General features: G+C 38.9%; 1 protein-coding gene across 8 annotated transcripts in view; it reads right to left on the reverse strand.

Moving 5' to 3' along the window:
- The window catches only part of FUBP3 (far upstream element binding protein 3), a 54,851-nt gene that overhangs the window by 36,114 nt on the left and 5,228 nt on the right, over positions 1–13,509 (reverse strand). For all 8 annotated transcript variants that reach the window (XM_058302215.1, XM_058302216.1, XM_058302214.2 and 5 more), the window contains one exon: positions 6,213–6,318. In XM_058302215.1, coding sequence (XP_058158198.1) covers positions 6,213–6,318 — 106 coding nt within the window. The remainder of the gene's footprint in view (positions 1–6,212; positions 6,319–13,509) is intronic.

Raw genomic sequence — 13,509 nt, forward strand, 5'->3', positions numbered from 1 at the left:
AAGAGAAGGTGAGAAGAAAACAGAAGCAGGCACAGAACACGCAGCAAACTGACACAGAGGGCAGACAGTGAGCGCAAGTGGTGGTGGTGAATAAAAAAAAGTGTAGATACTTAAATAAAAAAGACATCACTTTTTTTTTTCAAACAGGCCAATTAAAGATGGGAACCTAAGATAGGGAGATATTTTAAAGGAAACTAGGAGTGTGGGGATATCCTCTGTATACCTCTCTAACTAAAGATTAAGAAAAGTGTTATAGTTAATCATTTGAAGAGAAAGATTTATATCAGGACTCCAGGCAAACTATACCCTGAGGACCATTCACCTATTTTTATAAATAAAGCCTTACTGGAGCACAGCCAAGCCTATACATTTATATATTGCCTATGGTTGCTCTTTTCCAAGCAGAGATGCATAGATGGGACAGAGATGATATGGCCTGCAAATCTAAAATATTTACTATCTCACCCTTTAAGAAAAAGCTTGCCAACCGGATTTAGATTAAATTTAAATTTCTAAATAACTTAAGATTCTCTTAAATTTGGAGCTTACTTTTCCCAAAATTTTCTAAATGCTAATTATAGGAGAAGCAAGCATCAAGAGTGTATTCAGGGAAGCGGATGTGGCTCAACTGATAGTGTCTGCCTACCATACAGGAGTTCCGGGTTCAATAATTGGGGCCTCCTGGCCCATGTGGTGAGATGGCCCAAGCGCAGTGCTGCCATGTGCAAGGAGTGCCATGCCACACAGGGGTGCCCCATGCGCAAGGAGTGTACCCCGCAAGGAGAGCCACCCTGTGCAAACAAAGCGCAGCCTACCCAGGAGTGGTGCCGCACACATGGAGAGCTGATGCAGCAAGATGATGCAACAAAAAGAGACAGATTCTGAGTGCTGCCTGACAAGAATAGAAGAGCAGACACAGAAGAACACACAGGAAATGGACACAGAGCAAACAATAGGGTGGAGGGGAAAGGGAAATAAATACAAATAAATCTTAAAAAAAAAAAAAGAGTGTATTCAATTGCTATATAAGGAATGAAGGGAAATAAAGAAACAGTCTCTATGATCACGACATGTAGACTCCTAGAGGATAGGTGTATGATGTATACTGTGAAGTGCAGAATAATGAAGATGTGATATGATGTGCCCTAAGAAGGGGTCAAATGACCCGTTTTAAAAGTTCAGAGGACAATGTTAATTTATTATTTGCTGGTGAGGTGAGTATGTGGGATGGAGAGAATGATGGGGATAAAAGGGAGGAAGAGAGAAGACAGAGAAGTTTTATGGCAGACTAGGCACTGAAGAAAGTCAAGAGATGAGGATGAGATGGGAAGCGGATTTGGCTCAACTGACAGAGCGTCGGCCTACCACATGGAGGGTCCAGGGTTCAAACCCAAGGAGCCCCATGTGCAAGGAGTGTGCCCTGTGAGGAGAGTCGCTTGCACAAAAAAACTGCAGCCTGCCCAGAAGTGATGTCGCACACTCAGAAAGTTGACGTAGCAAGATGACACAACAAAAAGAGACACAGATTCCCGGTGCTGCTAACAAGAATACAAGTGGACATAGAAGACCACACAGCGAATGGACAGAGAGAGCAGACAATGGGGGGAGGGAAGGGAAGAGAAATAAATAATAATAAATAATAATAATAAAAAAGATGAGGATGAGAATGAGAAAAGATTTGCAGAAGGAAGTCACATCAAATCTGAACCCTAAAGACTGAGTAGAAGTTAGCCAGGTAAAGAGCTGGAATGGGGGATGTATTTTGGGAAGACTGAAAAAAAGAAACAGATGACTAGGCTGCTGCATGAACTAGTAGGGTAGTAAGGTGACAACCCGGTTAGGAAGGTCCAGACCTCCTGGTTAGCAGGAAGGTGTCACAGATCTTATTCAGAAAGTACTGGATGGAAAAACTGCCAGGGGGATTCCTGAACTGATAGAGTGCCAAGGGTACACCTCAAAGTTGTTATATAGTGTATATATCAAGACTGAAGATGCTAACAGTTAAAATTTCCTGACTTAAACCTAGATGGCAGTGGAATGAACGCTCTTCCCAGATAAGGGCACCAATACAGGGTTTGAAAGCTGATCTCTAAATTCCTCTTGCTGTGTTCCAAATCAGGCTCATGAACTGAGAATCTAACATACAGCTCTTAAAACTGCCATTCCCTGGAACTACTAGCAAAATTCCCTTCTATACCAGAACACGTCTTTTTCCTTGTTTCACTGCTTGGCACACTTTTTAATCCTTCAGTTCATACACTGATTTGCAAATCCCAATGTCCGGAATAAACCTTATGTTAAGGTTCTTCTAATTGGCTTAAGGGTTGAAGTATTTTTTAATACATCCAAATAATGCCTCCAAAATGTTCTAATCAACTAAACTTTAACGTTCAAAAAGTTAAAGAACACTGATTTGCACTATAGTTATAAAGTTCATGTTGCTAAAGAAACAATCCAGTGAACTTCTGTAAAAAAACAAAAAACAAAACAAAACATACACACAAAACAAACACAAAACCCAAGACAAACTAAACAAATAAAAAAAACCCTCGTCTGACTGCAAAGCCTTTGTAAATCTTCACTGCTGAGAAAAACATGCTAGAACCTTGCTTGTTTTTCTGCCTCTGCTTTTCTAAGTTTTTATTACATAAAGAGCAAGACTGTGACTCTTAGAAAGCTGTCAGATAAACACAAACATCGATTTCCTTGACAGGACTATTTATTCACATACTTATTCAAGAGAACAGAACTAGCCCAGGGACCTTATCACCATCAGAAAACAACTGGCAGAAGGAGGTTGTGGCAGGCCTCAAACTCTTAGGCTTCTCAGTAAGTACAACTGAAAACCTCAAATACTAAATGTGGAGACCAATTTGAAGAAAAATAGACAATATGAATAATTCTGTTATTTCAACAGTCCTCAACAGAAGAGAGGATTAATTTTATCAAACTGAAATGCAGAATATAAAAAGTCTGAAGGAAATTTCTTGTTTTTCAAATACAATCTATTGTTATGTAAGACATCCTTGATGACAGGTGATCAGTTATGATACATAAAGGTTCTTTCTCAATTCTTTGCTACTATAAGCAGACTTAATATTTAGGAGAAATATGTTCATTTTCTGTTTCCAAGGACTTAGTCCCCCAAAGGCAGACATGCAAAATATTATGGTTTTCAAAAAAGAAGTAAAAGCGCCAACTAGTGATGCATTTCGAAAAAGACCTAGACCAAAACGGGGAAACATTCAATACAAATGAGTTTTATGGCTAAGAGATTTCAAAGTGAGTGGGGAAGTGATTCCAGAGGTAACCCTTATATATGTCTCAGGAGGATCTCACTGACTACCACAGTAAACAAAGCCTCAAGAAAGGGTGCTCCTGAGGGCTCTGGAGACATCTAAACACTATTAGCAGGGCAGGCAACCCCACTGGAGGGCCTTACCTCGTGATAACCCATCTGCTCAATGCATCAGAGTTAGACTAATTTATAATTTTCCTACACATGGTTCTTCTGCCCCATTTATTTGAACCTATAATTAGCACTATACCCATTAAATAAATGTCTCAGAGATAGAAATCTTCCAGCTGTTCATATGCTGGTTGAGCCCTGACTCTCAGCAGAGTTGCAACATCTACTCTACCATTCACCAGACTCAACCAGGCCAACTAACAAAAGGATGATGACAACAACGTCCATCCCAAAATAAGAGAGTATCTAAAACTGCAAGCAAGACAGTTTCATCCATCTGCCCCATAGAATCTAAACCCTCTCAAAGGGAAGCAGAGGGGGTATCACCACCCCCAAATCCTCAAGATTAAGGAATAAACAAATATAAAAGGGGGAGTGCAACTATGGGCTAAAGTAGACATTATTCTACTAATGGAAGAACTTGTAACATTGATTTAAAGACAGTGATCACCAGAGGTTCTGAGGGAAGGGAGAGGAAAGAATAGGTATAACACAGAGCATTTCTGGGACACTGGAATTGTTCTGTGTGATACTGCAATGATGGATACAAGCCTTTTATTTTGTCAAAACTATAAAATTGTGCAGTGCAGCATGTACCATCATAATCATAATATAAACTATAGACCATGCTTAGTAGGACTGCTTCAATATGTGGTTCCTCAATTGTAACAAACAAACCACACTAATGAAAGATGTTGTTAATGGAAGAAAATGTGGGAGGGGTAGGGGTGGGAAATAACGGAATCTTCTATATTTTCGGTGTAACTTTAATGTACGCTAAAGTTCCTTTAAAAATAATGAAAAAAAAAAAAAAAAGGTAAAAATACACACAGTATTATAATAAACTGGAGTTTCAGTTATTTCCGAGTGGGATTCTAGATTTATTGGCAACTATACTGTGTGATCCTAGCCAAGTCAGTTGTCTCCATCTGTTTCCCAGTTGTCTTTATCAATAAAGTCAAAGCCTTTTACTAATTTCCTTCAAATGGATATACAAAGGACTAATGGGAGAGAAGTCTGCAAAATGCCAGAGGGTTTCATTGCAAATATGCTGGGAGACCGTTATGCAAAGGACTACCCACTCAATGTATGCACAAGTTTTAACAATTCAACTATACAATGAATGAAATCAAAACCAAGAGTTGTGAAATGTATTCATCTGGATTTCTGGAAACAGAGGGCCAGAAATATATTTCCATTAACAAGATATATGCTCAAGAGACAGACAACTTATTTTTATTTTTATATTGATGCCCCATAAGAAGAAACAAAGCATGATTACCCTGAAAAGGTAAAAAGGTTACTTTACATTACAGCTTTTCACTAAGGCAAAAATGTAATCTGCATGTATTTGGCTGGTCAAATATAAGAAGATCAAAGGGTACCATTTTGGAGAGTAGTTTAAATTATCACCTTAGTTCCAATGGCCCTATGGTGGATTTTCTGTGTGTGATCTAGAAATGTTTTTTCAAATAGACAAGAAGTGCTGTTGCCTTAAAATCTACAAAGTGGGGGAGCAGATGTGGCTCAACAGTTGAATGCCCGCTTTCCACACAGGAGCTCCCAGATTCAGTTACCTGTGCCTCCTAAAAACAAAAACCAAAATGTAAACAAACAAAAAACACAACTCAGGGGAGCAGATGTGGCTCAGTAATTCAGCGCTGGCTCCCTAGTTATGAGGTCTGGGATTCAATCCCCACCCCCGATACCTCAAAAAAAAAAAACCATACCAAACTTCATAGTGAAAGTCTAGACATAATTATTCCAAGATGGGTCCCACACCTATAAACAACGGGGCTCTCCTCTTTTTGAATTCCCAAAGAGACCTGACTATCATAGACAAATCAAAATTATACTTTTCTATACGTATATGGGAAGATGTACTTTTTTTGGGAAAAGGAAATCATATTATACCTACTGTTCTGCACTTTATTTTCACGTAATCATGTATGGCATAAATATTTATATTCATACATACATACATACATAATACATGTTTGGGTGCATATGAAGAATGACAGAGAAGATATCTGCCCACTTGACTATGTGCATGTGCAAGTGTAATCTAGTATATTTCAGATTCCCTTTTATGTCACACTTTGCAGGAGACAAAGCATGATAAAAGAATTCTAAGCCCTCTTCGGATACACATCTAATATTCTTTGCCAAAGGAGGCTGGTAACAGGCACTTTCAAGAGGTCTCAATTCTATTTTGGGATGGGGTAGGTATATAAACCAACCAAAAAAAGAATGAATGAATGAAAGAAAATGGAAACTTCCAGGGAAACTGACATAAATGGGAATGATGAAAAAACCCAGCAGATGGACTATAGATAGTTCACTATCCCCCTTTCCTTTCTTTAAGGTCAGGATGTAGTCACAGCTTCCTCAGAGCTATGCTCCAAATCTCAGCTTTTCTTTGGAGTTTAATACATGCACTGAAAGAATAGAAGGTGAAATCAAACAAAACTATTGAATCTGTCAAATTACTTCAAAGCTAATACTGAGGGGCCAAATCTTTACGTTAGAGACCAAGTGAAAAGATTTCTGTTTTATCAAGGCAAATAGGAACTGGAATGCAGGAGAACTGCTGAGAAAAATCATCCTAAATACTTTCTCTCAACCATTTCTCTTATAAGTGTGAAGTTTGAGAAAGCCATTAAGGAAATGGCTGACACAGATTTAAACTTAACTGGCAAGTTCACTACTATCCAAAGGACAAAGATAATTTACAGCAACTTACCGCCATCATCCAAGGGACGTTTTTGCACTCCATATCCATACACTGAGGGGTCCACTAGAGGTGTGGAATTATTCAAGTGAGGAATTGAATCAATTTTAGCAGCAATCTACAGAGAGAATCAGATTTTAAAAATCAGGAACAAATCATGGCTCTATTCGAGGAAGAAAGAAAAGTCCTCTTTAAAAGGCCCTCATCCCATTTCTCCCCCTAACCTAGATTAAGGGGGGGTAATGTCATGATAGGAAACTTCATTTTCTTTTGGAGTTAATAATAATGTGTCTTTAGGAATAAAATACTTTAAAAAACTTGCCTTCTACAAGCAAATTAAGCCATTATTTAAAATATAGGAATGCTGCATATTAAGGAAAAAAGCAGGCCAACAGTGTGAAGAGAACTCTGATCAAAAGGTTTTATCATGGTGTTCTCTGAAGAAATTCCCTAAGAATATTTAAAAGGTTTTGTTTTGCTCAAATGTGATAACGCTTCAGTAATATATTAATTCTATTAACTTTAATATCTATAAACTAATGATACATTCTATACAAATATAAACAAAAAGCTGTTCTTCATTGGAAGTGTCCAAACAGCAGGGAGATGCCATCTGTCCCGACTATTTCAGGATTCCTGCACAGGAAAAAAGTTAGGTAACCTCTGAGAGCTTCTTCAACTTTTAATACTTATCAGTTAAAGAACAGGAAGAACATAGCTATTAAAAATTCTCCCAGAAACAAACGCTATGTATGTGAATTTAAAAGAACTTAATCTATTTTCTTCTCATTAGAAAATGAAATGTAGTTTTCATAATAAATGAACTCTTTCATTTAACCAAAGGAATATTTATAGCAACTCCTTTTTTTTTTAAAGATTTATTTTATTTATTTCTCTCCCCATCCCCCTCATTGTCTGCTCTCTCTGTCCATCCACTGTGTTCTTCTGTGTCCGCTTGCATTATCAGGCAGCACTGGGAATCTGCGTCTCTTTTTTGTTGCATTATCTCGCTGTGTCAGCTCTCCGTGTGTGCGGTGCCACTCCTGGGAGGGCTGTGCTTTTTTCACGCGGGCGCTCTCCTTGTGGTCCGCACACCTTGAGCGTGGGGCACCCCTAATTGGCATGGCACTCCTTGCACGGCAGCACTTTAATGGGCCAGCTTACCACATGGGTCAGGAGGCCCTGGGTTTGAACCCTGGACCTCCATATGGTAGACAGATGTTCTATCAGTTGAGCCATATCCGCTTCCCTATAGCAACTCTTCTTGATGTTAGTCCCTTAGATGAGTCTAACAAGCAGTGTTGGATTAAGGGGCAGCTAGTCCCATAAAGCAAAATCTTTAGTGGTAGTTCTGAGCTAGTCCAAATGTGCCCAGAAGTCTGAGACCTTTTGGGACCAAATAAAGGTAGGCTACTTTAAACAAATAAGAACAATTATGATACTGAAAAAGGAACATAAGATTTAAATGTCAGGCATCCTGGGGTCAAGTCTTATCCCTTCCACTTACTAGTTTTGTGATGTTGGACAAGTCTCTTTCTCCTTTGCAGAAGATCCCAGGGGGTATAATAACACTTGCTTTATAGTTTTTGAAAACATGATGCTCTGAATGAAAAAGACCTTTGTAGAAAGCACTACACATATATAAGAATTGTCAAACAAGGCAATTTGCCCAACAAATGTTGACTGCCTACTTATGTGCTAGGCACTGTTCTAGACCATGGGACAACTGCAGTAATCAAGAACAAGACCCTTACTCTCCTGGACCTTAACATTTGGTGAGGAGTCACAAAGCAAACAAGTTAATCAATAAATGTGTATTTCAGCTGGTGATAAGCACAATGACAATAAGACATGATGATGACATACAGACAGTCTTTAAATAGGGTAGTGAAGGAAAGTCTCTGAGGAGCTGACAAACGATCTAAGGTCTACATGGTGAGGAGTTGGCTATACAAAATTCTGAGAGAAGAGTGTTCCAGGCATAGGGAGACACAAAGACCTTGAGGCAGGGGCAGGAGTGGTAGGTTTGAGCTTGGAAAAAAGGAAGTTAACGTTGCTAGACTAGAAGGAATCAGATATGTCCCAAAAGGTGTGTAAGGGCCAGTTACAGGGCCTTATAAGTTCTGGGTAAGGGGCCTGGGTTTTATAGGCAGGGTGATAGGAAGTTGCTAGAAAGTTGTAATGAGGGAAATAACATGCTGATTTACATTTTTAAAAACATCCCCCTGGCTGCTATGAAGAAAACGGATTGTGAAAAGAAAAGAGTAGGAGAACGTTAGGAGATACTGATAGTGTAGGCCAGGGTTTAGGAAACTACAGTTGGAGAACCATTTGTTTTTGGAACACAGCCATGACCATTTGTTTGTACCTTCATGTTAAGAGGGCACAGTTATGGATTTGTGACTGAGACCTCTATATAACACTTACTGTCTGTCCCTTTTAAGAAAAAGTTTGCTGGTCCCAGTCTAAACTAGAGAAGATGGTAGCCTGGACAAAAAAGAGAAGGTAAATAATAATTAAAATATTAAGATACAAGGCTGATATAAATCCCATTTCCTATCTCTAAGTCTCAGGGCAAGCAGTCATTTGCTCTAAAACAAAATACTGTATAAATTTTGCCTAACAGCATTCTGCCACTGCCTGACAATCTTGTTCTCTAAGTTTGTTTTGGATAAGCACTGGCTAATACACTTAAGATGCAAACAACTACCTTTAAGGACTCAGAAGAAAAGGCAGGTAGATTTAAAGGGTGAGACCACTGAAGTGGCTTGTGCCTAATGGAGATTTTTTTCTTCCACAACAATAAACTGGGCAGTGAAAGACTCGTGTCAGGGTTTGCAAGATTATTGGTCCAGCTGTTTTCTAAAGACCGCTCAAAACGTTTCCAACAGGCAGTGAAGATGATCCTAAACCACAAAAGAAAGAGGTACAGGGGCTTCTGATGATCAGTGGGGTTTCTCAACAGGGTGTGTATCAAATCACCCTAGAGACAGGCTCCCCAACATAAGCTCTACACATTAGGGACTCTGCTTATTTCCTTCTGATGATGCCTCTTATCTTCCAGATCTTTTCCCTTTTTCCTATAGTGGGAAAAATGTTATTGCTGAGTCCTTGGTCTTTCCTATAATTTATATAGTATGTGTTTTATACTGCTGGAATATCTTTTTTTTCCAAAGCCCATATGTATGCTAGAAGTGTTATAATAGATTCCTGTTCCTAATTCTGATTAAATAAAGAAGCATCCTAAAATGTGACTGAAGTTTTCAGATTTGTTCATCCATGCTTATCTCAGTTGTCTATAATTTGGGAAATTTCCACTCAGAAAAAAGCAGTAGAGAATAACGGCTAAAAGTATAGCTCTGAAGTCAGATAGACTGCATTTGCATTCTGGCTCTGACACTTGCTGTGGGCAAATTATCCTGTAAGCTTCAGTCTCCCCGCTGTAAAATGGGTTGTTGGATGATTGAGATAATTCCTGAAAAGTGATCATCAGCACAGCACCAGCTTTATACTAAGCCAAACAAATATGAGACATGAATTTAAAATTACAATATACAAAGTAATTTACATTTATATATTTTAACTTCCAAATATTATATACTGTAAAGAAATAATATTCCTTTATTTATACAAATATCTTTTTCTAAGAAGTTATTTAAACATTAATAAAATGAGAGTTAAAATTTAGTGAATGTTTAGTATGTGCTAGGCATGCTAATGGTACTTTTCAACATGCTATTTATCTTCATGATGATTCTCTAGAAAGTAGGATTATTTCTGCTTTAAGACAAAGAAAACTGAAGCTGAGAGACGTGCCCAAAGTCACACATCTTCTAAGTGGCAGAAACAGTACTTAAACCTAGGTCAGCCTGACTCCAGAATCTGTGCTCTTAACCACCACACTAAGCTACCTCCCTTTCTTCTACCTAATACCTTCTTAAACATATTTCAATTCCCTAGGACTTAAAATCTAATGATTTCCAGTGCACAGAGCTCAAACAATTCCTCACATCATAAATGGTAATTCTAAACAGTAGCTGGCTTGAACGAAGTAAGCTAGGGTCCTCAGTTAATAATGGTGTAGGCCAGAGATGAGTCACTGTAGTCAGGATTTTCCAACAAAAGCAAGGTCACTCCAGTCCTTATCTGAATGCAAGACCTTGAGGGGACTCTGCTACTGATTTCTGCCATGAATAACTTTTTGCCCTTTTTTTTTGAACAGAGAAGGGGAGAAGAAGATGAATTACCATACTACCTGTGCTATTTTAAGCAATGATAAATGAAAAATAAATCAACGTCACAGACATTGATTTAGTGCCTTCACTGGCAATAATAAGTAGAAATGCAGGAAAGAGGAGCACTGAACTAGGAGTCATCAGTCAAGAGTTCTGGTTTTCCGGCCAGTTCTTCCACTGGGTGACCTTGTAACAAGACCTTCAACAGCCCTGCTCCCTGGTGTCCACACCAGCAAAATGTGGGGGCAAACTAAATTAGTGTTTTCCAAAGGAGTATATAAAGTGATTCTGGGAGGTGTATGGATGAACGTTTTTAAGTTCTAATTTTTGTTCTTATAGTTATCCTCTTTGTAACATTTTCCATTTACAACAGTGATTTAATTTCCTTTTTAGGAAAGTTTTAAATAAACCCAAATTCTAAAAATTGATTTTAAAATATTAAGTAAATCATATACTGAGGGTTCATTGATATGGCAAAACCATAAAGGTGGTATACAAATCACTGAAGTTGGAAAATGTTAATCCCAGTGCTGATTTTCAGGACTAGAATTCTTTGATGACAGGTTTCATAATCATAGTAGTGCACATTATTATTAAAATAGGAAGCTGTGAATATTTCTACAAGTTCATACTTACAGGAGCTTTACACTACATAGAAATAGGCAAAACCACTTGAATGCCAAGAAGTCATCCACAAACTATGTCTGAACTACTAAATTTAGCTATTGACATATCTCATGGATTCAGCTTTGCCAAGGTGAAAGTTCGTACCACCACCTAGGGAGAAGGAACCCAACTTGCTTCCTTGAAACTCTGTTTCACAGTCACCCAGATTGGCATGGCCTGGGTCCTTCAAAATAGATGGGTTGGACTGAAACAGTCTCTGGTCCCCACAGGAGAAAGTAATGTAAGGCCAGGGTAGATCCCAGTGGCTAAGAGCAAGTCCAAAGGGTCAGGCTCTGGAGTCACAGTACATGGGGAAAGTCCTAGTTTTACATCCTATGTTACAATAAAGATAGTAGTTTTATATACTTTTATATACTTATATACTTGTTGCAACAAGTTTTAAAACTTGTTGCACACTTACTAAGTATCTGATAGTGCCCTCATTTAGCATTCACAATGACTTCATGAAGGAGCTACAATTCTCATTCCTGTGGGATTTAGAGCCAATATGCTTGGAACGGTATCCATGGGAATAAATGAGGGAAAAATGTAAAATACCTAGACAATGCTGGGAACATAAAAAGGAGAGAGAAATGCATGCTACTTTTTAAACCTTTTACTGAAGTATAAGAGGACAGAAAAGTGCATGGATCATTAAGTTTATAGCTTGATAAATTTTCACATGCTAAACATACCTGTGTAACTAACACCCACATCAAGAAACAGATTACTAGCACCCAAAGAAGTCTGTCTGATGCTCCCTTCAGTCACTACCCCAACCTTAAGAGTAATTTTCTAACTTCTAATAGTAGCTATTATTTGAAAAACGATTGCTATCAACTATTTCCATTTTACAGATGAGGAAACTGAGGTTTAAAGAAGTCACTTACCCAAAGTCACCAACTTAGCAAGGAACAGACCCAGAACTTGAACTCATGCAGTCTGAATCCAAAGCTGGTAACCCCCTTAACCACTTTATTACCCTATCCCCTGGGGATTTTGTGACCATCAAAATGAGGGAACACATACGAGTGCTTGCCCAGCACTCAGAACAATATGGGCTCAATGAATGGTTACTATTGTTGTCATCAGCGATGGGGCCTGTCTGATCCTGCCCTATTTACTGGCATTTACCAAAACAAGGAATTCTTGTATGACACTCAAAGAAGATGTCAGCTCTTCTCAGTGGCCTTTCCTGATAACCGCATCCTACCCACACCTAGGCAGAACTAAATATGTCTATACCTATGTTTGCAAAGCACTTTATAAACTACTCTAAATAGCACTCACCTAAGGTAGTTTTTTGTTATATTATCTCCCTACTACAGGGATCTCTTTGAAAAGTAGTCCTGTATCAATCATCTTGGTACCTTCAGGACAAATATTCCTTAACTGGGAGATCTAGGGTTGAGCTTTAGAGAAATTCATGAATTTACTGGAATTACATACAAAATTACTGAAATATTTCTTGGGTGAAGTTCAGAGTTTTCAAGACTCTCAAAAGGTCCATGTCCCAAAAAGTTTAAAGAATTTCCCCAAAACATAGCAAAGTGCTTGGCACACAGAAGGTGCTCATTAAATATAAAGTGGCTGGGAAGCAGATGTTGCTCAAGTGATAAGGCCTCCACCTACCATATGGGAGGACCTGGTTCGATCCCTTTGGCCTCCTGGTGAAAAAGAAGAAGAGAAAGCATGCCTGAGCGGTGAGCCAGTGCCTGCATGATGAGCCCAGTGCCCACGCAGTGAGCCAAGTGTCCACACAGTCAGCCAGTGCCCAGGCAAGTGAGTCATGCAGCAAGATGATGACGCAACAAAAGAGAGATGAAGGGGAGAGTCAAGGTGAAGCACAGCAAAGACCAGGAACTGCGGTGGTACAATTGACAGGGAACCTCTTTCCACATCCGAGGTCCCCAGGATCGAATCCTGGTGAATCCTAGAGGAGAAAGATGAGAAGTGAAGACAAAAAGAGAAACAGATACAGAAGATCACAGAGTGAATGGATACAGACAGCAAAACAGCAGGAGGTAGGGGGAGAGGAAGAAAAAAAAAATAAAATGGAAATGGAACAGTCCATCTGTAGGAAAAACGTGAAGATGATCAGCTGTGGCTTGAAGCTGAAATACCGTTCTAGCTGAGATTCCCCACACCAGAGGCCCTACAGGTGACATGTCCATTAGTTTTCTTCCCTAGATTCCATCTAATTTCTATAGCACCCTGTCAATGATTGTTTCGAAGATTCTGTTGCAGTGAAGATAAGAGGCTGTCTCACTGAGATGGACCTCAAAACTACTAAACTAACTGCTTAGAAATCAAGAAGACTTGGGTCCCTAAACTACCCCACAGATTAACTCTTTGTGTGCCTCTGAAAAAATTGTTCTATCTCCCTTTGGCTCATATAAAACCAGCTG

Source organism: Dasypus novemcinctus, chromosome 8, assembly GCF_030445035.2.
Source record: "Dasypus novemcinctus isolate mDasNov1 chromosome 8, mDasNov1.1.hap2, whole genome shotgun sequence".
NCBI lineage: Eukaryota > Metazoa > Chordata > Mammalia > Cingulata > Dasypodidae > Dasypus > Dasypus novemcinctus.